Raw genomic sequence first — 27,897 nt, forward strand, 5'->3', positions numbered from 1 at the left:
TTCTTTTGTGGGGTTGTGATTATTTTTTTTTGACAAAAATAAGTTTATTTAACAGAGGAGCTTTCTGAACAAGAGTAACAGAAGTTGAAATACTGTACTTTTTGAAGTTTTATATTTGGACTGGAATTGTTTAGAGTATGGTTAGTGACTGATGATGTTGTATGTCATGCTTCTTATCAAATGTATATGCTTATAAAGTGAAAATATCTCCCCTAACTGATTTATGCTCTATTGAGATAATTGTTTGGCATTGTTCAGATGTATCGCCTTTTGATTGTTGCATGACAAATCTACATTGAATTGTTAAAAAACACTGCAAGTGTCTGTAGATATTATGCATTTAACGTATTGTAATGTTTTCTTTAGTTGTATATTCATCTGGCAGCTGAACCCGCTTATGACCACTTATATGAAGCAGCACCTGGATGAGATGTCTCTAGCCGACAAACCCAACATAATACAGGATGCAAAGTCTCCTGTTACTACCAGGTAACAAATGAATCTATCCCATCACCTTCAGTTGAAATCCCCATAGCTGATAAAGTAGGAGGACGGTGCCTTCTCCTAGATTTTCCCCTTAATAAAGGTTGCTCCACAGGTTCTAGGGGAATCCATTAGAGCTGTCTCGATTATTCCTGAGTTGTAAACTCCCCACATTCATTCTCCAGCCCCACTTTTACTCCTCTGCAGCTTGTAACCACTCAATTTGACTAAAGAGTAAATGATAATTTCCTATAAGAATTGTTTAGATGGGATGCTAGCAGTGTTCATAGCACCTATGCTGGTTACCCTATGCTTGTTGGCCTTTACAACATGAGCCAAATTGTCACTGTTGGCGCACCCACCTCTTGCAAGTGTCCTTTATTTAAATAGAGTTGTATAAAACTGCTTCTGTGGAGACTACTAAATTGAAATACAAATAAATAGAAGTTCACAATCATAAGTGAAAAAAGGGTAATTGGAGAAAATACATTTAAAAATTACATTATAGGATTATAATGTTCAATTTGTAGGACAGTTTTAACAGTTTTAACAAACAGGCCAAATATAAAACGTGTGTAATGGAAAATTGATGAAAAACAAAGTAAAAAAATATTTATTATAATCCATTATTATTGACTTCTACTTTAGGTGGAAACTGTTGCATGTAACGAATCACTATGCTTACAACTGTTTAAGTGCTTTTTATATTATGTTACTCATGAGTGTTCTTCAACAATAAATATTTCTAGGAGAGAAACATTCATAGTTGACATCCTGGACGAGAGTTCCCACGATGACCTGTTCTTTGATAAAAGTAGCGATGTTGATGAGCCCTCGACAAACACCCCTTCCAAAGATTGCCCCGAACCAGGTATACGGCGCGTTTTGTAGATTCTCTTGGAGTGGTACCTGATGGAAGAGTCGGCAAGCATAGAGTGCAGGGTGGCTTGAGGTCACGGGCTTGATTCTAGATGTTGGTGAGGCAGATGTGCGTTACTCAGTTTCCCCCCAATACTGGACTCGTCTCTACAGCTGTGTGAATGTGTGAGCTGCCTTCCCCCAAAAACTTATTTGTGTGTAAAGAGCTTTGTCAAAGCCTATTAAATGTGCTTTGTAACTGTTAGTCCAAAACAATGCAAGCTGAGTGGACCTATAAACACACACTGTTTGACCAGGGTTTGCTTTGCCTTACTCTGGGTCACGTCGTTTTCACCATTGCCTGCAGCATTCCGAAGCAATAATTTGCTATAGAAATACAACTGAATACTATAGGAACACTTCTTTAAGTATGCAGTACACTATGCTGCAGGGAAGCGTTAAGGCGTGTTTTTCAGTACTAATGCACAAGCCTTTGGTATAAGGTAAATGTTTGTTTTGTTATAGAGTACCCAAACCTGCAGACTAATGGGAGAATGCCGCTATGGGTGAAGAAACTGGTAAGCCCAAAATGTTTTTCTTTCATCATTTGGCCTCTACTGTATATCCTTTTATGTACTGTGATAGATTATAATATAATAAGTGTATATCAGCCAGAAGTAGTGGGTATCTACAGTCATTCTAAGCTCCTTTTCTCATTTAGCAGTAGGGGGACACAGATGGTGGGATGAGGTTTTCCTATAGTAGTCTGGGGACTGCAAAACAAGAACTTCCTTCTCCCTATAACCCCCCCCCCCTCTTGTTTTGTTTTCTTGCTCCTTTATTGGTTAATTTTCCAGGGCCTGACCAAAGTACTTGCCCTTATTTGTTAGACCCTCAAAATTCTGGGGCAGAGCTTTGTACCAATTGGATTTTGAGGAATTCAGGATTTGGCAAAATTGGTTACTGAAGCTATTGGCACAATATCCCAGACTGACTGTATGGCCTATAACTTAATAAATGTACTGGTGTCCAAACTTCAGCGGCAATGTCTAACCCATTGATGATTGTATATCCCATTCTTATACATGACAAGTAACAGACATGGCACATTATGTAAATACTCTTATCCTAATTTTTAGGCTTTTTAGCTTTGCAACTATTTCAGAATGTCCCTTTCTGCTTTCCCCCCATTTAACAGGACAGAGACAAGAATGAACCTCTGGTTGTCCTTTCTCAAAATCATTACAGGCCACAAGGGCGCTGGGCCAAACCCAAAAGCCCTTTTATGATTCAGAATTTTTTGGATGGCAAAGATCTAAGTTACTGCGGCACCCCAAATCTTGACCAAGTCCAGGGTTCTTTTCTAGATGAGACCACAGAGATTGAATGTATTGAGCCAAAGAATCTACAACAGCTGTTAGAGGTGAGTGACACAGGACAGCTGGTATTACAGTGATGATAATACTGAAGCAAAGAATAAAAGTGAAAAAAAAACACAATCAGACCCGTTGAGATATATAGTATGTACATTTTGCTGTCTTTCATTGATGAGCAGCAAGTTGCCATCGTTACAATAATGTGCTGCGTGAATTGGTAGAGTGACAGCATCAGTGATGTCACAGCAGCTCAAATGACTGCTTTCTCTGCTTTTGACCTACATAAACATGTGGGAGGAGTTTCAGCTCTGTGTAAAGGAGCACGGAGGTAATACTTACAGATTCAGTAGAACCAAGTGGTATGTTAGGTTTTTCTTCTTGCCTCCAATAATGACCATAATAATAGGTTATAATAATATAATACAAATGTAAGTGAAATACAACTGTATCTGATATGCAACCTCTTAATATAAAGACAGCACTAGTAAGGCTTTGTAGATAAAGAGAACTGGTGGGAAGCCGGGCAATGTTGAAAACTAAGATCTGCTCTTACTTGAGGTTGTAGTATCCAATAAGTTGTGTTTTTGTTTTTTACAGTACCTGAAAACACTACATTTTAGCTGTATATAATAGTGTATTATTTGTTTGACCCATCCCATTTTTAAACTCTCAGCAGTTGGAGCAAGGAAATGATGACTATCTTGTCAATGGGACATTGATCACTGAGATGTCTACAGCTTTAGAAGATACAGATATGAAGTCCCAGTCATTAGAATCATATGGTATATTTTATCCTTCGTCTCTGCAAATGTCCCAGCAGGAGGAAAGGTAATCTAACTTGTCCCCTGAAATCCCTGGTTAACCTAACCAAAAGCATTCTAGTAAAATCGTGGCAATGCATTCAGTGTGGAACAGACCTTATATGGTATATAGCCACTATTCTCCTTCCTGAATGCAGAAGATAAATTTAGAGCAACACAGTCTCCAAATATTGGGCCTGATTCCTGGACAAAACCATGTTGGATGCAAAATAGAAAACTAATTTACACCCCTTGCATTGTAACATGGTTTGGTTTTGTCCAGACTATTCACTCAATTTTTTTTACTTGACTTTCCATCTCAAACTTTCTCTTCTTTCAAAGTGACTTTACCATTGAAGAACGCATTTTTGACAAGGGCCATGACCCACTCGCCAATGGCCTGTTATCCAGCTGTGACCCAGGTAACCATCCATGCCGTTCCCATCATTACACTGTCATTGATGCCTTCTCATCTGTCAATGGATTTAACAATTATCGAGTCTAGCATTGTACGCTTGTTTTGAGATCTCAAAAGGAAGACAGAGATCGTCTTTTTGACATTTACATGGGTTCCAGAGTTTTTCTATTTTTTCCACTTTTCTTAGAAAGTATGGAGTGGAAGATGATCTTTATTAGTGTTTGTTATTCAGAATATAAAATAACGATAATGAAATTAAGCTAGACTAGAACTCCAATCTGTAGCAATCCGAGCATTAGAACATTAACGGGGTTGGACCAACCCTATAGCCAATTACAACCTTAGAACGCTCAGAGTTAGATCAAGTCATAGCAGCAGAATGTTTGCAACGCAAACTTTATCAGCTCCGACTACAATAGAAGCAGCACTAAAATATGTTTTAATCCCACCTTTATATGAAGGATACATACACACACTGACTTTTCCACATGTGAGATTTGCATTTGCTTTTTTTTTTTTCCTGGGGGAAGGGGAGGTTATTTTGCCCAAAAAATAACCATTATTCTACATGCTAATAATCCAATAGAAACTGATCGCTTCACTATTGGGCATGTTGGTAGATGATGGCTGATCATAACTATCGGACTGTTTTCTGACCGCACTAGCAGACCCCAGCCATGCTGGAAGTGATAAGGCCAGAGGTACTGGCTGGTTTGATCTCGTGCAGTTTGGCCAGTATGCTCATGCCAAGTTGCAGGGCTGGTCCGTGTGTTTCTAGCTTAAGTCGGCACCAATTACACCTAAAGTTGTTGTTCTCCTTTATTCCTAAAGCCCTAACATATTATGTAGCACCGTACATTGAGGTGATCATGATACAAATCAATAACTCTCAAAAACCTGAAACAAGATAAACAGGTCCGTGCCAAAACAGCTTACATCTGAGAGTTGTGCTGTATGTGAAGAAGATAGCTTTGTCATAGTCTATTATAACCCGAGATATGGATAAGATTTCAGTTCTGAGCCATCCTAAAAAATCTGTCTGTAAATACCTTGTGTGTTGTTGTTTTTATTTTGTTTTTTTCCCCTCCAATCTTTATTGGCAGATGAAGATTCATTGACGTCCGACATCTGTTCTGAAGCCGACTTGGATGATGATGTAGAGCATAACTGTCGCTCAGAAACTCCCGAGCAGGAGAAGTTCTTGAGAAAACATTTTGACACCTTATCAGATATATTTGCTGAAGGTGATTATGTGCCAAATTCTTGCATGTGAAACCACCTGATGAACGGAGGAGGGTAGATGGTTTCGTTTCTTGGCTCCCTTGTAACCAAGCCTCTAAAGGTGTGCTGTCTTAATGTGAAGGCACATAGATATGCAGCACTTTATGATTTTGTATCTTTCTCATCCTCTTGCCAGGGACAATATTAGATTTTACGGTGTAATTGCTGCATTATAAGGCATTTCATCTTTAAATTGTTCTCCTTAATTGCAAGTGGAATTGGCTTTTCTTCTGAGCCTGGCAGCAACACCCCCCTAGTAACAGCTGAAAAGATTAATACATCCACCCTTAGTATGGAGTAACAAGGCTAATGCATTAGAGTTTGGTTATTGTATGTTACTTCCAGCACTGTGGTCGGGAGAATACTGCTTACTGCACATCTCTATGTCCTCATATGACCATTCTCTGTTCATGCCAAGCCCTGAGAACTGCACAACAATAATGTAATGGAATAATACAGTTCTGTTTTTATTCACACAGAGAAATTTGACAACTCATTGAAAGATCTGAAGCCTGACGAGGATGACAATGATTTCATTCTAAACCAACGGCTGAGCTTCTCTTCTAGATTTTTATGTCTGAGCCACAGGAGCAACCGGTAAAGTATCATTTTATAGTTGGTTTCTGCCATTTAATGTTTTCCGCAGCCAGAAAATTCAGAGTTAAAATGCCATGTATAACAACTAGCACTTTGCATATAGTGGTCATTGAAATTTATAAAAGTGCAGTCCTTCCAGGCACTCGGCTGACTTTCCACCCTGTGTTGCTGTGGCATGAACAGGGGCTTCTCTTTGCCTAATTGCCCACAAATTTGAGACTAAGCTAGCCCCAGGGGTGTGATAAAGAGGTAGGTATCACAGATATATTGACCTCCACAAAAAGAATGTTGTATGCTTCTCCAACATCCTACCTGGAGGACACTGCAACCTTTGGAATTGTGGCGAGGGTGCAGGAGCTGGGCACTAATATTGAAGCTGACGCTCCTCTCCTTTCCCAACCCCACTCATCATCAGTTTAATATTGGTGCTCAGTTTGACAGATTTTTCATTGGTTGCCAACAGAAGCCTGATTTTATAGTTGCAATTATTTATTTTACTAGGCCACAAGTGCAGTTTACTAGCACATACTCCCATGTGGGGCATGCTGAGTTAGGTGAAGGAGGTGTTGCAGTTCTTGTGTTACAGCTTTCTCCTGTCCCTACCATGGGTATCAAGCTGCAGGGGGAAGGATATTCCTTGCTGCAGTGGTAGTTATGCACCAGCAAGGACCCAGTCAGCTGTAAAGCACCAGCGTTTCCAAGATTCACACCGGAGCCGGCACATACAGTCAATCCTCCAATCTCAGGGGCGTTCAGGGGGGTGTTTGGTGTGGCGTAAGTCCTATACTTTTTTTTGGATTTACATTTTCACACATCACTCAGGTCACGACAGCTTCCGCGGCTGTGGCTCAGGATGAACCAGCATGGGCCAAGACTTTGGAAGGATCAGTTTCTGGATTGGCATGAGTGTCTACTTCAGTGGACAGACTCCTTAAAGTTCACAATGTTCGCAGACTGCGTAAATGTCAGAAGTTACTCAGGCTCTCCTAGGTGTGAAAATTCGGATTTTCCACAGAAAGTGGAGCTTCTGGGGCACTCACCCAGAAGACCCAGTTGGTTACGAGGGCGAAACCATTTGGAAGCCAGGGCATTGACAAAATGGTTATGGCAGTGAATCAGGTGTGGATTTGTTAGAAATGGATGATTCTCCTGCTGCTGACATTCAAGAGGGCCCTTCATGTTCAGTTTTCAGCCCTTTCTGTATACTTTCAGAAGAAGTTGGCCCTGATTGCAGAGGTTAAGAACTTCTTGCAGTGTTTTTTTTCAAATCCGGCTTATGTCCCTCCAATGGCATCATGGGATCTTAACTTGGTTGTTCCTGCTCTGCATCTTCCTCCATTTGAACCTTTTGGAGTTAAAATATTTGCATGAAGTTGATAGGGAGGATGGTCTCCACCACTGCAATATACCAGGTTCCACTCTCGGACCGATTGTTGCACCTTCGCTTGCAGGATCATGGCGGTACCAGGGAACGTCAGGGTGGTCTATCTCTTCCTGCCAATTCCGATGCTCATCATGTCCTCAAGAGGGAGGGAGATCCAGTAATTCTCATGGCTCCGGATTGACCACCAAAAGATTGGTGCGCCGAGATTCTAATGATGTCGGGCCCACACTGAATACTTTCTCTGTGGGACAATCTTCCTTCACCAGGACCTTCGTCATCTGGCTTTAAGGGCATATTGAAGCCAGGATTTTGAGAGCCAAAGGTTTGTCCGAGAAAGTGATGCAGACTATACTGAAGGCCCCGTGTCTGCACACTATTATCGTAGGGTTTGGAAGACTTTCACATTTTCTTTCGTCCATCTTGGGAACACCATGTTCCCTCCTTTTGCGGATCTGTGTGTTGTTTGGACTGTGTGTTTAGCTACTTTCTTGTTACCCTTTAAACTGAAGAGCATTTGGAGATGAGCAAAGCGTCAGTTCATTTTACAAAGTTAACCCATAAGCGCACACAACCCCAACGAAACAGTGTCCCCCATATGGATTTGGAGAAATGGATTTAACGTCAAGTACAAAAATCCTCTTTTCTTTCCAAATGATTTAATACCTCAGTGAGTTAGTCTGCATTCTTACAAATATTAGTTGTTACAAAATGGCTGATTCCATTACCTGTCAACAATGGATTCATAGAGTTTTGCTTGTCTCCATTACTCCAGCGTAATCAGTGTGTGTTCTGCTAAAATAGTGTCTCGGACTATTAATACAGTTGTCAAAGAATACATGTGTGTAGCCCCATGCCATATTTTTTTCTGTTCATATATATTCACCTTTTCTCCAGGCTAGGAATTGTCTTATTGCCTCGTGACCAGCAGATGGTGACTGCTACGAATACTGAGCTGAAAGTGGAATCTGATCGACCAAAATCTTCCAGGAGAGTTTCTGATGTAAGAGAACTAATACAGTCTAGGATCTTCTCTGTTTCTTATTCATCCAGTCTGGGCAACACTTCTAACATGGGGTTGTATGAGGGGACTCAGGAGTTGAAACGTAAATAGTTAACTAATTGTTTAAATGTAACTGTTGACAGAACCCCTCCCCTCTGCTAGACCAGTAGCTCCTCTGTGTTTTTTTTAAGTGCCCAAGGAGTTGGGCTTATTTTTGTTGTTTGATTTAATTTTTTTTTATTTTGTTGATTTCTTTACTTTTAGGTTTTATATGTGCTGCTTTGCTCTCCTTTAATAGACAGGTCTGTTGTGGGAGTTTGCTCCCAGTAAGAGATCCCGGTGTATGAAATGTGAGAGCTCTATGTACAGCTCTACTGTTCATCTCTAGATTAATTTGATTGTTCAATTCATTTGTCTGCTTATCTGTTCTCATGCAGATGTTAGGTTATAGTAGACAGAATATATTGAAGTGCTTGAGTGAATGCAGATTTATGTTAATCTGCTGTCAAGTTAGCTTTGCTGTGTATTAAACTTGGATATTGATCGGTCCTCTATATAGCATGGAAAATAAAATGAGAATAAAAATTGGATTTTCAATCGAGAACTCTGATTATAGGTGAACAGTAAAATTCAATAGGGAAAACTTTCTGGGAAACAAATTATGATATTTTCTCACTTGTTTCATTGTGGGACACAACACCATGAAGTAAAGATATGATCTAAGCTAAATCCGCTTACCATATTGTCTAGGAGGTAAAGTGGGAGTATATTTTTCTCTTTTGTTTTGTCTTTATCCTATGGTAGGCCAGTGGAAGATGCTGGTAGTAGACAGAAGTAATGAAATGGGCTTCGAAAAGATCCCGGCAGTCTGTATGGGCATAGTGGTGGGAAGAGCTTGGACCTCTATACATAGTGTCCACCATGGATGGAAAAAGCAAATTACTGAAATGGTTCAATGGTCTAAGCGATTTTGTAATATAGAAAGCACCATTTATATCTGTGTAAAATGATTATACATAATACCATTATTGCCACAGTCTTTGGTCACTGGCCTACCATAGAAAAAATGATTCCTTCACCCAGAAGACTTCCAGCAGATACTGGACAGGTGGGGTCGCCAACATGTTGACTTGATGGAATCTCTTTTGAACTACAAGGTTTAGTGCGTCTGCTCTAGGTTAAGGGATCCAAAGGCGTTATTGGTAGATGCCATGTTGGTACCTTGGGACTTCCATCTGATTTACCTGTTCCCCTGTAGTACTTGCGGAAGCATTACTACACAGATGGTAAATAAAGAGGGCTTGAGGTGATTCTGGTGGCATTGGACTGGCCAAGAAGGTTTTTGTACGCAGACATTCTCAGCATGGCGAAGGGCCTTTCGTGGTGTCTGCCTCTAAGACCAGACCTACTAAGTCATGGACCATTGCATCATCAAAGTTTGCCTTGGCTGGCTTTAACAGCTTGGATGTTGAAGCTTTGGGCTTCCAGGACAGCATTATTCAGGCAATGTTCAAGCTCGGATAGCCGGTTTCTGGCATTGCTAGGTGTATTGCTTCGATAGACTCATGTTGGGACACAGGGCAACCTGTTCCCGAAAATGTGAAGGCACATTCTACCAGATCGGTGGGTGCCTTTTAGGTGATGTTGCTCAAGGCTTCGGCTGAGCATTTGTTCCTGGTGGTCCCCTGGTCTCCATCACATACATTCAAAATTGTACAGAGTCAACATTTAACCAAAGTATTTTTAAATCACATTTTAGTAATGTAATTATATTTTACTTTTATTTAAACTTGTTTCTGTAATTACAACATTTTATTGGTTTACATCTTTTAACATCCTCCGTAACGGATTAATTACTGTTTATTTTTTTCTTATTGAAGAAACAAGCAGAAAAGGCAGCGGATGTACAAGAAAGGAGGTTATCTGAGAAGAATGCAGGTAAATTATTCACTATATAAATTATGGAATTTCAAAAGAAAATTTGTTTTGAATGAAAGGTTAATAGCAGTTATGATTCTTTGCTGAAAAAGTTTGTCTCCTTAAGGAATTATACCATGTTTTTCTTCTCAATGGAGAAGATTAGTTATATAATAAAACAATTTATTAAGAATATATTTTAAAGAGCTCTACAAACGTTTGAAGTAACTCATATCTGCTTGAGTGAGCATCTAATTATTCGGCGACTTATTTTGGATTAGAGGACCTTTATCTGTCATATTCATTAAGAGGATATCTTCCTTTAAAACACTTTAATAGATATGTATGTATATAGGTACATTTTCCCCATGCCTCATAGGGTTAGGTGAGTAACTATAAAAATGGACAACGTTAATTTATATTTTCGAAAGTGATAAAAACAAATCTAAAGCATTTAAATATTTCATTTAAACACTTAAACGTTCAATTTTGTGCACTTTATTTTGCATTACTCATTTGCATACCTTAAATATTTTTTGCACAGATTTCTCATTCCCAGTGCCCAGTTTGCAGAAAGTTGAGGTCAACGAGACGGCAGCATCTCGATCCTCTTACCCTGGATACAACCCAAAAAAGACAAAGTGCAACAAAGGGCGATCTTACATGGAAGCAACGTCTAGCTCCAAGGCAAAAATATTCCGTAGCGTTTCCATGGGAGACGGCATTAATGTCTCCCAAGCTGAAGACCAGAGAAGACTATCTGATACGCCTCGACCCCTTTCCAGCATGGAGTTGTTCTCCATAGAACAAAATAAGTGTCATCTTGCAGAGGACAAGTCCTGTAAACCACTTTCATCCTCCACATCCTATGAGCACATGTCTTCTGGACAACACGAGAGGACAAAATCTGTAGTCAACTCCTCAAACAACACATTATCTGATGATATGTTAATGCCGCCTCCTGCAACATGTGGAGTTATTCAACGTTCAAGGAAAAAAGCTAAATCCGTTAATAACCTCTCCAAGCTGAAGCCAAAGGAGGAACTAAATGACACTATTGTGAAGCCCAAGGATGAAGGAGATGCTCTGAAGAACAGAGTTGCAATCGATACACAGAATAAGAGAACATCTTCATCTGTCAAAACTAAAACACAAGATGTCCACGACTTCTTCCCCAGAAGAGCATCTATAGCAGAGATTCCAACTTATACAGCTCCAATTATCCATCCAAACAACAATCCTGTTGAAGGAAGTATTGTCTCACGTGTTACCGGCATTAGCCTGTCTACTTCATCATCACCTTTCTCTAGCAGTTTTGGAGAACCCAGTAAGTAACTGTATACCTGACTTAGGCGATGTTTTTCACTGTCTCCGAAAGGTCATGCTGGAATCGGAGAGTAGATTTCATGTACAATGTACAATGCTGTGGGGCTAATTCTGTACTCACAGGGACCTGATCTGCTGACAGAATGCATTGCCATGCATTTAATGTACATACACTGGAAAAAAGCCCAGTGAGTTCTGTGCATTCCTCCTAGGGATCTAGTTGGAAGTCTTTTTGAGATTCCACTGGGAATGCAGAAAAGGCTAAATATCAGGGGCTTATGTTAAACAGCCTGTGAGTAAATGCCTCAATTTAGAATGTGGCCAATTATGCCAATATAATCATTAATCGTTTCAAGCACTTTATGAAACAAGGGATCCATTACTGTGATTAGAACTTCTCCCGTTTCATGCCATTCCTTGTATACCCACTCCCAACCCTTAGAACCAAATGCAACTTGGTCAGTCTAGTGTAAGTTTAAATTAATGAAAACTAATGTGATTGACTGCTTTAGGTTACAGACCATTTGTACTACAGTATTTGACCCAAATTATTAAACACATTTTTATTTAGTATCCTACGGCAGTGTCACTACTTTTAATTTAATGGTACAATCCAGTCCTGTGTCCCATTTCTTGGAGGTTTGGATTTATCACTGTCTGTCTTCTCCAGATGTGAAAGGTCTATTGCATAGATGTGAGAATGTGATTGAAGAACTTCACAGCACCTTTCAAAAGACACTGGAGACCTATAAAGAGGTAAATTATGTTTAAGATTTACAGTATAAAATAAGTGCTTCAAACTAATTAGAGGTCTATGTCCAATGAGGTATATGAGAGGGCCATGGACAGAAAGAAGAGGACTTCAAAGATTTGCCGCACAGGTTCCTTATTTGTTTTGTTTGATTTCTCAAGACGTGGATGGCCAGCCTCTAAGCAATCTATTGCTAGATGGCTTACTTTGACTATTACGCAGGCTTATATCAGTGCTAACAGCCCTGTGCCAGATCGTATTGTTGCCCATTCTACTCGTTCTGTTGGGGTGTCTTGGGCTGCACGAAATTGGGCTTCAGCGGATCGGTTATGCAGAGCACCTGGTCCTCGGTCCATACGTTTACAACATTTTACCAATTCAATGTCTTTGCGTCGGCAGACGCCAGCTTTGGTCGTAGTGCTCTACGTGCCGAGTTATCAGAGCGGTCCCTCCCTTCAAGGGGGCTGGTTTAGAAAGTCCCCATGGTAGCATTGTCTCCCAGATGGATGAAAGAGAAAAAAAGAATTTATATACTTATGATAAATCTGTTTCTCTGATTCCTTCTGGGGGACACTGCGTTCCCTCCCTTCTGCTCTTCTTCTGTGTGTGTGCTTGGTTAATAGGCCTATCTTCTTTGGGGCTTTATAATTAAACTGAGGACTCAGGGTTGGCAGAGGGAGGGGTCTGTTGGGAGCTAAAAGTTAGCTAGTTATGTGCCAACTTTAACTCCCCCTCACTTAACCCCATGGTAGCAGTGTCCCCCAGAAGCAATCGGAGAAACAGATTTATCGTAAGTATATAAATCCTTTTTTTTTTGTTAATGTACCAAAGCCAATGAAAGGCATAAACATCACAAGATTGAAAATTAAACTCCACCAACTTTAAAGAATAAACATCATCCACCACTAACCTCAAATTAGGAGATACCAGTAGCACCATTCCCACACCTCTTAACACACTTAGCTGTTATGGAAAAGTTGCAACATGAGTGAGTATATTGCAGGAGGGGGAGGGCTCCTCTGTGTAGCAGCCATCAGAAAATTGTCAATTCTTATTCTTCCCTGAGTCACCTGCTTTATCTTGGAGCCCAGGAGAAGTCAGACCCACCTTTTAAACTCTGGGTGGAATTCAATTAGCCACAATGTTCTTCAGAACATGGCAGCTGCACATTCTTGCCGTTACTACAGTAAAATATCTGCTCCTTTTTCCTCGCACCTCTGTGGGGCGCAAGAAAAGAACAGCAGAGATTTTTGAGGAACATTGCGGCTAATTGAATCTGGCCCCCTAAGGCAAATACCATCTACTATATAAATGCCTAGTGGCGTGTGTGAAAAAAAAAAAAACCAAGCTGCAGCGCCACCTGCTGGGCAGAGTTATACACTGACCTATATATTTCTTGAAGGAGAATTGACAGTTGGGAGTGGTTGGTGGTTCCCGGGGGGGACAGTGGGGAGTTTTTAACACCTTAAGTAGCTTGATGAAGGATGTGGCGATGAAGATGAAGGATGAGGTGATGGAGAAAAATGATGAGGTGGTGACATGTGGACAAAACCACGTTAAAAAAGGGCGCTTGCGTCGGGAAGTAACGCTCTTCCCCTGAGGAGGCCTGGGCTAGGCCCAAATGCATGACAAGAACCTTTTTAACACCTTAAGTAGCTTGATTTGACTAGAATGCATGAGTATCATGCACGGGTTAACTTGTTTATTAATATGAAAGTAGGCAGCAAAGCCATGATAATATGCTACATGGCTATTTTAAATCTAAGAGTCCTTCAAAATATTATTGGCACTTATTGTATACTTTTGCCATTGTGTTAAAATTTCTGTACGTAAACTATAATGCTCCTTTCCTATTGTTATCATTACCTTTGTTTTAATAAATATGTGGAATAATGCAGCCCTACTGAGAAATCTTAGGATATTGGTAGTTTCCATGGAGTTCAGTGACAATTTAAAAACTCTTCTATACGTCACAGAAGTCCTAATTCCTTATCTTTCACAATAGGGTGTGCAATGTTTCGGATAATATAACCGCATTTTCCTTCAGCTTCACCTTTCCGCTTGCTCCCTACACACCACACCACAATCACACACACGAAGCAAGAAAACAATCACTTCTGCCTTAGATAATGCAGTTTCACCACATACAGTCTCTGATTATCAATACCTCAACCATGAAACACCAACCAGACCCGCCACCTTCAAAAGTGCTTCTGCACTGCTGGGCACCACTGGAGTTATTAGCTCCAAAGAAGACTTTCTCCACTATAAATTCATCCTTTCATCTTACAACACTGCCTATTCTCTTGCCATGTACTTCACTTCTCTAATGTTCACCCATCCTTGTAACCTCAGATGCCTCTTTGACATGTTCAACTTGGTTCTCTGACCACCTGCACCTCCTTCCCTTCCTCCCTCACAGCCCATAATTTTGCCACCTGCTTCCAAGACCAAATCTGTCCCCTTAACTGCTTTCCCTCCCATCTTTTCCACTCCCTCTCACCCAGTGCATGCTCACATCTTCAACCTTTCTCGCTTCACTACCTATGTGTCCTAAAATGGGCCAAAATAATTTTTGACTTGTGATGTCAGAGCTTTACAAAAATAGGTGCATCTCTTACAACCTATGCATGTGTTCACACCACTCATGTATTATTATTTTGAAATCATGCATTTTCTAAAATGTTTGCCCAAAAGCATCTTCCATGGCATCTGCACAGACTAACTAATTTAACCGCCTTATTTTAATTTTTATTTACAAAGATTGAAAGCTGCCGTGGTTCTCACGAAGAGAAGACTCATTTAAGTGCTTTGTTTCTTGAGACCTTTGATCATATTCAGAGTGAGATGGAGTTGGTGGGAAGAAGACAGAAAGCTACTGCAGAAGAGCCATCAACCAGTGAGGGCAACACAAAGAGCCCAACTCTCAATTTATTAGAACATTATTCAGAAATGATGTTGCAGATAATGAGGGAGAAGATTGGTATCATGTGAATTAGGATAGCACTTTTTGATACTTTTTTCCCCCTTGATATTAAACACCATAGGTGATCCAGTAGACCACCTAATGCTCTTCATATAACCATGTCATCGGTGATCCAGTAGACCACCTAATGCTCTTCATATAACCATGTCTGGATTAGATGTACCTTACAGTAGCCACCAGCCTCCTGTTCATGTGGCTCAGTGGTTTGATGTCTGTTTTATTAATTACATTGCACTTCTGTTTTCTAATGAACTTACTGTCTTAGTAGTTGAGTGTAAAGCTAACATGAGAGATGATCAGGATGTATCATCCTTACAAAATGGCATCTCAAGATAGGATGGTGTAGAAAACTAGTAAAGCATTGTGGTTGTAGAGGGGAATTGTGAACATAGAAAGACCTTGTTTTTGTTGTGCGATTGTAGAGTACGGACATATTAAAGTCTCGCTACACCTAGAATACAAAAAGAAGATATCATGTAATGTTCCTAAATACGTACATAGGCATTTCCACATCCTGATACAGCTTAAAGTAGCTCACATTTAATACACACTTGTGATTTTGCTGCTGTTATTTGTTACCAGTTATTTTACACATTGTGCGGTTCCTTATAGTGACATCTTATACAGTCTAAACAAACAGACTGGAGTGCCCAGCAAAACTCTTCCTTTATAAATGTTCCATTGCTTCACCTGTTCAGTTCCAAATGGTGTGTGAATAATATTTTGAATATGACGATTAGCTCTGTAAATGTATATTTAAACTTTTAAATGAGGTTAAAGAAAAAAACGTGTGTGTTTGTGTGTGTATATATGTTTCCTTTCCGTCCATTGTTATGTAGAACAATCCTTTGTACAGTCCTATATAGCCAAGAGGTAAAAAAGGGGTCCGAGTGTTAGTGTGAAAGTTCAGCTAATCAGTCATGTTACTATACTGTATGCTTCGGAGCGATATTAAAATTTAGTTCAAAAATGTTTTTTATTTTATTTAATACTGCCTTATTAGTGCACATGCTGTATTGCAAAAATAATTACTTAATGCATACATTTTATGTATGTGTCATGAACGCCCAGCCTGTCCCAGATACAGCGATCTAAACAGCTGGCTGTGAGTGACGTCACCTTAGTCACTTAGCAATAAATACACCTTTTCTGCCACTACGAAGATTTTATTATGGTGTCTTTATGTTCACCAAGACCACTTATTAAGGTTTCACACTTAATTCACATACACATGTAGCATGAGCCTCCCTGGGCTTTGTAAGTTCACAAAGAATCACGGAGAATGCGCTAGATTAAATTTATTTAATCTGGAGAATGTTTCCAAGGCTTATTTACAAAAATACCCCCCACCTTAGGAATTTAATTTTCACCTAAGTTAGATCGATGTCCAAAATGACACAGAGCTTTCAAAGTAAATTATGGATGTCCTGAGACCTGGCATTATCACAGGACCTGAGTAATCACTTATGCTTGTTCGGCCTGGCTAAGTCCAACTCCTCTGCATTCACAAACTACACAGATTTTATCTGTCTCTGGGCCTGGCTACTTTCACAAGACCATTGACACTTGCCTAAGTCAGACTCAGGTCAGTTAACAAAATACACTTTGAAAAGTTAAATAAAATATACATAAATTCAACAGAAAATAACAATCGGTCATTAGATATTTTACATTTCGTAAAACCGTATGTATAGATCCTCCTGTAATGGTGGAACACTGGATGTTAATGGAGGGAAAGGGAATCTCAGGCAAACAATGTTACTATTTAATAATTGGAAGGTAAGATTAGTTTGAGGACACAGCAGCTTACATGCTCTAACTTGAGATGATTTAATAAAATGGTTGTGGACCTTTTGGTTCTGTTAACATAGACCCATATTTTTGGCAGTGATCTGTGGTAGAGATTCAAAGAGATGAGGGGTTGTTCATTGCCATAGGAAGATTAGTGGTGTGGGCTGTTTTCATCCTCTTTTCAAAGGTCCCCCGCCATCCCGTTAAAAGCAGAGATCGACTTTAACAGAGAGAGTGTTTAACCCTTTTAATGAGCTAGACCTAATGCATATGCTGAAAATCTATGTGTATATGTTAGCTCTAGAATTTATAGGCAATACATGAAGGTTAAGGTACAGTATTGTGGCTTATGGAACAGCAAAATCATCACTTAACAATTGTACCACTAACAAAAAAATGATGTACAGTTTAAGAGAATCAGAAGTGAAATATGCACGGCTAGCCCTATATCTCTGAAATGTGGGCACTCAACTAACTGCCTTAACGTACATTATAACAAGGCAAAGTGCGAAGCTACATTTGGGTGTTGAGAGCTTCATCGGCTGCAGCAGGGAGACCGCTGCCCTGGGGTCTGGCCACCAAATCTGAAGAGGATTTTGGCCTGGAGGTGTTGGTAGCCATTAGAGCAGAGATACAGGAAGTTAGGCTGGACAGGACATCTGGCCATCGCATGCTATGTCAAAATAGGAGCACGGACTATGCTGCTTCACCTGATATAATGGAATCAACTTGGGCTGATTAAAAAGCAGGAGGCTAGGTTACCGCCCCCCCCCCCCCCCCCCCCCTGCCAATGTGTGTGTAAAATACCCCCAAATAAACATTTCTTAAAAGCTGTAACTGAGCAAATAAACATCACTATTACTAAAGGTACTATTTTCCAGTAAGACACTTCCACCTGTTTTATCTCTGTGACCTACAGCTAAGAGCTAGCACTCTAATCCATGCCCGGCTGTCCTGAGTCGATGCTCTGCCCACTATCCAGCTGTCCTGATCAAAAGTAAGCGGTCAGGAGGATCCAGTCACTATAATCAGCAAAGATGCTACAGCAGTGACACACAACCTAGAAGCAAGTGGTTCCAGGGGCAGGTGAGAGAGCAACTGTCTCCCTACACCTGGGAGCAGTATGTTCGTGCGCACTTGAAACTTACTCGTGAATATATGGTGGCCAAGCAGCACCAGTAGGAGTCGTCCGTAATGGCAGGTTACTGACAGTTTAAGGTTTGCTTACAGTCTCTAAAAATTCCCCTGGACAGGGGCGTAAGGTAAGCCCAAACTGTCGCAGTCCCAGAACAATTACACATTATGACTGGGCTAGCGGAGACACCACTGCTAGAGATTAAAGTTCGATTAGCTAGATGCAGGACTTCATACTTTTATATTTTTGATTTTAATGTAATTGGATTGCTTAGACATGCCTAAATTGCATGTTGGGTACAATTATATCATGGACAGAGAAGATTACTTTGTGTAAAATCTAGCTTACTGTAGGTCATAAACTAGGCCGTTTGATATCCGTACACTTGCATTTCCTTCTATCTCTCCCAGTGGTAGTCATTACATCGAAGACGTAAATGCTCTCCCACTGTGTTCCCTTGCTCTCCTATCACTAAATTGTGAGAAAAGAGAATCTTTGTTTATTCTAAACACTAAAAAAAACACTTTTTTATGCATAACTAGCCTGTATAAACTACAGGTAAGGAGGAAATAGAACTATTAAGTCATAGTGCTCTCAATGTTCCGTCTTGTTTTAAATACATGATATAAAGCATTTTTCACATCTTTGTTTTTTAAACTATAAATAATGGGATTTAGCATAGGTACTCCAGTTGTATAGACAAGGGATAACAGTTTATCAGAGTGCAAGGTGATCATGGAGGCAGGCTTGAGGTACACGCATGACAATGTGCCATAATAGAGAAAGACAACTGTGAGATGTGATGAGCATGTATAAAAGGCCTTTCGCCTCCCAGTGGCAGAACTGATCTTCAGAATGGCATCAATAATGTTGATGTAAGAGGTTAGGATTAGTAGAAAAGGAGTGATACCACCCATTGCTGATAAAATGAGGATCGTCTCCTGCAGGAGTGAGGTGTTGCTGCATGAAAGTTTCATGAGGGCTAAAAGGTCACAGAAGAAATGGTTGATGATGTTGGATGTGTAACATGAAAACCCATTTACAATATAAGTAAAAGGACTCGTTTCCAGAAATCCTGAAACCCAGCAGGCGGTGGACAGCATAATACAGACCTTCCGACTCATGACAATTCGGTATCTCAAGGGATTGCAGATGGCCACATAGCGGTCATAACTCATGGCAGTTAAGATCAAGAGCTCAATTCCAGCTAAAGAAGTGAAGAAATGCATATCCAGGAGACACTCTAAGAATACAATGCTCTTGTCTCCTGACACGAATGTGAACAGGATCCTGTGCAGTGTTGTGCTGGTATAGATAATGTCCAAACAAGACAGATTGCTCAGGAAAAAGTACATCGGCGTGTGCAGGACATGATCCAGGAAGATCAGGGTCATAATGGTGACATTTCCCCCAAGAGTTATAACATATATCATCAAGACAAATAGAAAGACAGCTACCTGAACTTCCAGAATGTCTGAAATACCAGCGAGTACAAAGTATGTGATCTTGGTGCCATTGCTCTGGTCTGTTGTGTGTGTCATATCTGCTGACTCAATTTAAAACAATCCTGTTTAAGTGGCACTTTTGGAGTCTCTTTCTAGTTAATTTTTCAGAAAAAAGGAGGTAGAGCACCAGTTATCTTAATTTGCTACACTGGTCTAATCAGGACTTGATCCTAATCGTGTATAGTTGTTAATATTTGTGTGCGAGGTAGAGTTAGGGAGACTCACAACTGTTGAGCAACACGCATACAAAATAAGACAAACCGGACACAAATGAGAATAGTCAATTGGCAAGCCGGGTCAGAGGACAGGAGCGGTACACAGTCAATAAACAGGCAGAGAGTTCAAGGGCAAGCAGAGATCCAAAACCAGGGTCAAACACATTGAATCCAGCAGCAGAAGAATATCCCAATCTATATAGGATAAAGATAAAGGACCCAGCCTAGGTCAACCTAACACCAGCAAGGCAATGAGTGTATTTATGTATGGCCTGACCAGTCGGCTGTTTGGTTGAAATCATGTGAGCAGAAAGAGTTGACTGCTCAGCTGCTAGGTAGTGAGCAGTGATTAGCAAAAGCTGATAACTCAGCTGCAATGTGGAATCCTCAGCAGCTCGGGAAGCAGGGTGAGTCTGGTTGCTCAACAACAGAAACACAACAACTCTGACATTTAGCAAAATCAGGAATGATTTTCTGAAACAACAGAGCAGCAAAAAAAATAACAAGAGCCAGGACTGGAGTTGGGAAACACTGTGCGAAACGTAATTTACAAACACCTGTCAATTTTCGCCAGCATGGATGATCAGGATTATTTTGTTGTTGTTACCCTCACACCTAATTGGATGGATTGAAGACTACTTCAGATCTTCCAGGCTGGAAAATATATGGGCTTTAATAAATCCACAGTGTCCACTTATAGACCTAAACCTGGACATCTGCTAAGCATAGGAAGAAAAAAAATCTTCCCTCACTTTTAAAAAATTTGGTTATAAATTGACCTTTAAATGTTTGTAGGTTTATAGGTTAATTTTAACCTTTGGCAATAAAACTGTAATCTCCATAAATTTTGTCAATGTAACCTGGTACCTAGAATAAATCGAATTTATAAACAATGTGATTTTTATTATTTTTAAATTTTATTTGTATTTTCTTCTGTTTTAGAATGTACCTATGTCATAGCTGCGTCCACCCCTATTGGTCATTGTTTTTGCCTGATATTAAATTGGATATCCTAATTTTAAAATTGAAACACAAACATAATTATGGATGTTTTTTTATTCTGTGTATATAAAATGTATCTAACGTTAGGATTTTTTTTTCAATCTTTAAGAACTTTTCTAACAATTGATTACATAATGATATGACAGGTTTCCCCACAGATTAAAGATCCTTTTTCTTTTTAACTCCTGAAAATGTGAATTTTCACACTTGGTTAATATGAGGCAATAATAAAACAAACATATTAGTGTAATTCTTATCTTTTAATGTAAAATATGCTCACACTGTGGCTGCATCGTCTTTTCATCTTTGAACTGTAAGTTTCTCAGCTGTTGACTTAGATGGCTGAGCTGATATTATTACAGTACAAGGGGACTTGTCTAATAACTTGGTGCATAGAGAAATATAATCCTTAGCATCCAGTGTTTGCTAGTTTGGCCAGACTAGACTGCTAAAAAGCTGTTATCTGATTGGATGCAATAGGTTCCAAAACATCATTGCTCTTTACACCCTGTTATTAAGTAATCCTCTTTATATCTGCAGGTGAGATCCTTCTTAATTGTATATGCTGCTGTTCCAGTGCTCAAATTAACATGTAAAGTAACATCAAATACCCATCTTCATATTATCAATTGCCTTATCTGAGGTTCATATTACTGGATCCAATTTCAGATGTATAGAACATTACCATACGTAAAATGATTACATATTCTGCATAGTGTAGGAATCCTCCCAGACACTAACATGTATAAGGACCGGACATAGAACTATTTGTTACGGTACTTTATGTTCTCCATTTAAGACTGTTTAATTTACAGGTATTTATAATATATTACTTTAATCATCTCTGTAAACAGTGAGTTCCGGTGTCATCAGTTCAGTGTTCATATTAATAAGAATGTACCCCTTACTGAAAATCTGTAATAATTTTAGACGTCAACTTAGATTTCTGTGACCTGTATAAAAGCAATCGGCCTTCTCTGTGGTTTTTAATGTCTATATAATTTACAGTAGCGTGTTTTTTATTCCATATATTGTTACCAGAGTAACTAAGTACTTGCTGATTTTCTACATTTGATTTATACTATTTTTCTTTTGTTTTCTTGTTTTGCTTTTTAAACAGGTGTTATATTCAGTTCACCAGTATAGACTGGTGCAGTGTTGGCTAATCTGTGGCACTCCAGGTGTTGTAAAACTACAAGTCCCAGCATACCCTTCCAGCAATAAGCTGCTATATATTGGTAAAGCATGCTGGGACTTGTAGTTTCACAACACCTGGAGTGTCGCAGGTTAGCCAACACTGGACTAGTGCTTGTGGGTGTGTTAATGTACCCATGCCGTGTTCTGTTTGTGTCTTCTGCTACACTGCAGGGAGATGCAGACACACCAGTGATGATTGAGCTGTATGTGCGGCTTCTGCACAAAACATTGACTCAGAAATCGAACTTGTCCTATATTTCTGCATCAACCCGGACTTGTGGTATGGACTCGAGCTAAGCCACAGTGAGCATTGATCCTTACTGTGCCTGCATCTCTCTGCTGTAACGCAGTTGGGATGCAGCATGGACATATAACACTTTTTTATACTCACAGCTTGGTACTCACAATGATTTAAAGAGACATTAATACAGAAAAAAAGACTTTTAACAGTATGTATGTGACCTGCAAATAAACTATTGCATTGTCTTTAAGAAACATTCTACATAAAAAGCAAGGTATTGATTACAATATGAAGCTTGATCAGAATAGAAGTAACATAGTCACATAGGGCCCGTTTCATTAGGAAACTCAGTAAAGAATTTCAGTAAGTTTTCTTACTTAAGTTTTCTGGACAAAACCATGTTACAATGCAAGGGGTGTAAATTAGTTTATTATTTTGCACATAAGTTAAATACTGTCTGTTTTTTCATGTAGCACACAAATACTTGATAGCTTTATTTATACACTGACATTTAAAGTTGATATTTGTGTGCTACGTGAAAAAACAAACAGTATTTAACTTATGTGCAAAATAATAAACTAATATGCACCCCCATTGTAACATGGTTTTGTTCTGGAGAAAACTTAAGTAAAAAAAATGAGTACTTTCCTTAATAAATCAGCCCTATGTACTGTAAGCTTGTTAATGTAGCACATGCTGGGAATACAAGTTGAACATTGAATATTAGAGCAATGATAATGATACGTACAATCCAGGTGCACTTACCTTTTTTCAGGTCCGTTCTAAAATGTGAATCTGTGCGTTCACCATTTTATTGTTTGGAGACAGCATTGGGATATTGTCTCCGGGGTTTATGAAACAGAACTGAATGCATCATTATACTTATTTAATTGACCTGATGAAAATCTAAACAATAATGTATTAAGCTAGTGTATTATGTAATGTATTGATTGCTATATAAAGTTTATTCTGCTTTTAACTTCTCAACTGTTAGTGTATTGCTAATTCCCATCATGTCCTGTCTACCAGCTACCACTGTGTTACTTTGTCCAGGGTGGTAAACCTTGTGGTTAGCAGTGCCGAATCAGCGCCCCAAGCTTCACCTTGCTACTAGCTTGCCTGAACTTCTTTCGTGTAAAAGATAACCACACATAACAAAAAATGTAGTTTTAATTTAAGAATTTAAGTTAAAAAATAAATGCTACCTAATGTGGATGTTCTGTTCACAATGTATGCCTGGTTCCACAATGTATGCCTGGTTCCACAATGGCTGTAACGGCTCCATTATTATTGCTGTCTATTATTTATAAAGTGCTAAAATCATATATAGTGCTGGATATAGAGGGGATCTTGACACAAACAATTATTATTAACATTTATTTATATAGCGCCACTAATTCCGTAGCGCTGTACAGAGAACTCACTCACATCAGTCTCTGCCCCATTGGGGCTTACAGTCTAAACACACACACACACACACACACACACACACACACACACACACGTTTTAGGAGTGTGGAAGGAAACCAGAGGACCCGGAGGAAACCCACGCAAACACGGGGAGAACATACAAACTCCACACAGATAAGGCCATGGTCGGAAATTGAACTCATGACCCCAGTGCTGTAAGACAGAAGTGCTAATCGCTTAGCCACCGTGCTGCCCATACATAGAATGCCATTAAACAGAAGATAAAGATGGCCTGACCAACTGAGCTTACATTCCAAGATTTGTGGGGAACACTTGATACATAAGGTAGCGGAATAATAGTGTAATTGCTGGTGGGGAAAGTGCTGGTGGATATTCTTAGGCAACAGCATTATCAGCCTCTGATGATAAAGGAACCATTGTCCACTTTCATTTCTGTGCAGCTCCTGGTGGTTTGATATGGTTGGAATGAGGAGCGATAACAAAAGGCAGAGAATCAAAACATTACCCAGTCACAGTAGAGATCTTAAAACAGCTGCTGACGATCCTTCACTGTTTATCTTGGGTTATTTTTCGCATCTGTTTTTTTGTATTTGTTATATGATCACCACAGAGTTTGGAAACACGGTGACCAATACATTCAGATCTTTAACAAACAGTGATAACCCGAAATATCTAAATATTATATTAGCGATGAATCCAGTTATATCTTCATTATATGAATAGGCATTAGAATGTGCAAATTGCATCCAATCCCATTTTAATATTGGTAATCATTGTAAACATATGGACAATTTAAAATGGACTTGAGCGTATTAATTGTGGTCAGGAGTTAATAATTTGTTATATATGCTGCACGAGTGGAACATATATCTGAAATCTAAGCACTAGAGTTATATGTATCCAGATGTACATGTATTAAAGGGAAAATATCTTTAAGATCCCTAAGTAAATATACCTCAAAATCAATGTAAGTGACACAGGTTATACAGGGTGTTTCAAAAATATAGACCCAATTTCAAAGCAATATATTTCACGATGGCAATATGTTACAGATATACAAAAAGTTACAAACGGTTTAATGAGTTATCAAATTTTGCAGCCATTTTATAAATACACTATGTGCCCTCCACCTGCTGTACGGACAACATCGAGACGATATTTGAATTCGTCCCAAATGCCTCTCAAGGGGGAATTCAATTGCGCACTATTATCATTATTATGGCAATACTGTGTATAAATACCGTAATTACGGTAGTTTTAACGCCGTTTTTTTGCTCGCAGCTCCCCGAGCTGTGAGCAGAAAGCCGGGTTAAACTTACCATAATAGCTTTAACGTGGCGGTACTTCGGGGGGAATTGAATTCCCCCCTCAGAGTGTCTTCTTCCACTGAATTCATTCTGATATAGATAGGAAATAAACATATATTAGTATAAGGACTGGTGAGAGAGGGTGTCAAATTGAAGACATACGTAGCTGACAAGATAACCAGGAGAAAGATTACCTTCCAATTGAAGAAGCACAGAGGAACTGAAGAGATTGCCCTATAGCCCCATAGTGAAACTGGAGAGCAAAAGAGAGACTAAATGGGGCCCTCTGCTTGCAGACAAATTTTAACATATGGAAGCAACACCATGGCAGTCAACAACACTAGGGATGTCTTTGGTCATGGAATTACAAATGTTGAAAGCCAAATTCCTTGGGGTCCATGATCTTGAAGGTGATCTCAATGGCAGGTCAATGGGGATGGATAATTGGAGGAAGCTGTGATAATTTTGTCATATGGAGATATGATAGATAGTTACGGGATTCAACTATGCACTAAGTCTTTGTGAAGTGTGGTGTGTGTGTGTGTGTACTACAAACACTAGTCCTCCACCTAGTAAAATTAGTAAAAATATAAAACTTATCTTGCTACTGTCATTGTGTATGTGGATTCACAGATTTTGCTGGATGTGGTTGATACAGGTCTTATTTTTCTGTTTGCTGGGTTGGTAGGATAGATTTCCTGACTAGATTGCTCCAACATAATGGTGTCAGAAGATAATAAGTGAAATATGAGAAGAGAAAGTTTGAGATATAACCATGGAATGAAACTCGGTCTCATGTGAGGAGAGAATTTGGTGCGTGCAGATGTGATAATTATGGGATAATGAATGCTAAATAAAGTAAAGATGTGTTTATTGTGAGCTAAAGAAGATGTGAATACTGTGAGATAATGGATGATGTCACTAGTTATCAGTGGGCTCTCCTGAGTTCCTGACACCCTGCTACCAATGTGCTAGACTGAGTTCCTGATACCCTGCTACCAATGTGCTCTCCTGAGTTCCTGACACCTTGATGCCAGTGTGCTCTCCCGAGTACCTGACATCCTGATACCAGTGTGCTCTCCTGAGTCCCTGACACCCTGCTACCAATGTTCTAGCCTGAGTTCCTGACACCCTGATACCATTGTGCTAGCCTGAGTTCCTAACACCCTGCTACCAGTGTGCTCTCCTGAGTTCCTGACCCCCTGCTACCAGTGAGCTATCCAATGTTCCTGACATCCTGCTGTCAGTGTGCTCTCTCGAGTTTCCCAGACACTTAAGTGGCCAGGAAGGAGGAAGCTTGCACTTTGGGGAGTGTGAGGCCTGAAACTTTTGGGATGCATGAAAATCAACCCAAAGACACTGCTAGGGTCTGGCCGACTCAGGCTCTGGGGAGGGTAATTTCAAATTCTTTGGAGCCAACAGAGGGGGCACAGTTGTTCTGCAGGTAATTTAGTCTGGCATTTCACACAAACATAACTTTGCACTAAATTCTCATCACCTTTCGTCTTAAACATTTACTTCAGTGAGTCAGACATTCCACACTGAAGCAGAAACCCAGGCAGGAGGATTGGGATCTGACCACTGATCTGTTGGTCTCTATAAAGGAGGACATGTTTGAAAACTGGTGCTAAACTCATTCAGGATGGAATTAAGGCTTTCCAGAAATCCCTGCTGATTACCCAGCACTAGAAACATGTGCACTGGCTCTTTTGGTACTGCAGTTTTCTTGTGAGAGGCACCACCGGTTGTCCCCTGGTTATGTAATCATAGTTCACACTTTCTTGGATAGACATGTTACCCCATCTTCAAGATTGCAGTTCAGCTGCTTTTAGGGAAATTATACATACTTTCCCCCTGCAGGTACTATGGTTGCCAGAATGGTTTCCAGTGTATCCGGCAGTGGGTGGACATACGAATGCTCGTCATTGCTCTTGTCAGCAACAGCTTTGGCTGTCCCTCTAAAGAAGTGTCATGGATGTACCACAGGGACAGCTACTACTGTCTGTCCAGGTTGTGTCAGCTGATGGTGGCCATCCTAGTTGGTGCCAACTTATATTGTCCATCTTAGTTTATTGCCCATAGCTCACTACAGGCATAGGTGTGTGGCTTCCAGGCCCTGTACCCACCTTCTATTTAGGGTACTGAAAATGAAAATAATGATGGGAGCAAAATAAGGTTTCTTTTATTTTATGGGGGGTTGAATACACCACTCACTACTAACTGTGTATTTACACTGTTCACTGTACTTGAGAAGCTTACTTCAAGAACTATGCTTGAGAAGAGGCATGACTGGCCACTTTTATCAAGGCAAGAACAAAGTTGTCTATTTTCACAGAAAATTGGTTAGCTATGAACATTTAGAAAGTCTCTGACCATATAAGCAGGAACTCATGCACATAGACAGCCCGACACATTCTTATGTGGCGAATATACATCCTACACTTATAGAGAGCCCACTTAAAAACATGCTGAATGGGCCACTAACCTCAAAATGTTTTTCTTAATTTGTGTTGGGTGCAGGAAAGTAAATGGGAAAACCATTGTCTGTTTTTATGTCTTATCTTTAAATAAATACAATTGTGTGACATTGTTTTTCTTACACAGAGGGAATAGCCATGAAATGTTCTTGGACATCCACCCTTCTCTATATCTATCTTAACAATGGAGATATTTCAATTTGCAGAACTTTAGATCATATGGGAAAGCTTTAAAAGAAATGGGGCTAGTGTGTATTTAATAAGTGTGGTATGTGATACTTCACCCTCCTTGCAGCAAATATAGTTATTCCTAGGCTGTAAAAGAAACAAACAAGCAATAATAATATAAACCTCCAACCTGGATTCTTTTTCTTTAGAGCTATGACATTCAATATCATTAGCAGTGGTTTTTGTGTGCA

General features: G+C 39.7%; 2 protein-coding genes across 3 annotated transcripts in view; one reads left to right on the plus strand and one right to left on the minus strand.

The window, feature by feature from the left end:
- Positions 1-15,274, plus strand: part of LOC142102121 (WD repeat-containing protein 62-like) — a 35,396-nt gene extending 20,122 nt beyond the window's left edge. The window contains exons 19-31 of one of the 2 annotated variants that reach the window (XM_075186759.1): positions 367-489; positions 1,233-1,354; positions 1,867-1,919; positions 2,540-2,764; positions 3,391-3,545; positions 3,860-3,939; positions 5,039-5,179; positions 5,696-5,813; positions 8,092-8,197; positions 10,078-10,135; positions 10,659-11,441; positions 12,111-12,196; positions 14,955-15,274. In XM_075186759.1, the coding sequence (XP_075042860.1) occupies positions 367-489; positions 1,233-1,354; positions 1,867-1,919; positions 2,540-2,764; positions 3,391-3,545; positions 3,860-3,939; positions 5,039-5,179; positions 5,696-5,813; positions 8,092-8,197; positions 10,078-10,135; positions 10,659-11,441; positions 12,111-12,196; positions 14,955-15,185 (2,281 nt within the window). In that variant the 3' untranslated portion in view covers positions 15,186-15,274. The remainder of the gene's footprint in view (positions 1-366; positions 490-1,232; positions 1,355-1,866; positions 1,920-2,539; positions 2,765-3,390; positions 3,546-3,859; positions 3,940-5,038; positions 5,180-5,695; positions 5,814-8,091; positions 8,198-10,077; positions 10,136-10,658; positions 11,442-12,110; positions 12,197-14,954) is intronic. The other variant, XM_075186760.1, reaches the window with a different exon arrangement.
- A 3,407-nt stretch (positions 15,275-18,681) lies between these two features.
- Positions 18,682-19,644, minus strand: LOC142101491 (olfactory receptor 5V1-like). The gene has a single exon (XM_075185943.1). The coding sequence runs from the start codon at positions 19,642-19,644 to the stop codon at positions 18,682-18,684; it is 963 nt and encodes a 320-aa protein (XP_075042044.1).
- Between the last annotated feature and the right edge of the window lie 8,253 nt (positions 19,645-27,897).

The sequence above is a fragment of the Mixophyes fleayi genome, chromosome 9 (genome assembly GCF_038048845.1).
Source record: "Mixophyes fleayi isolate aMixFle1 chromosome 9, aMixFle1.hap1, whole genome shotgun sequence".
In the NCBI taxonomy this organism is placed as follows: domain Eukaryota; kingdom Metazoa; phylum Chordata; class Amphibia; order Anura; family Limnodynastidae; genus Mixophyes; species Mixophyes fleayi.

Coding starts and splice junctions, on each gene's coding strand:
- LOC142101491 (XM_075185943.1), bottom strand. CDS start 19,644: ATGACACACACAACAGACCAGAGCAATGGCACCAAGATCACATACTTT.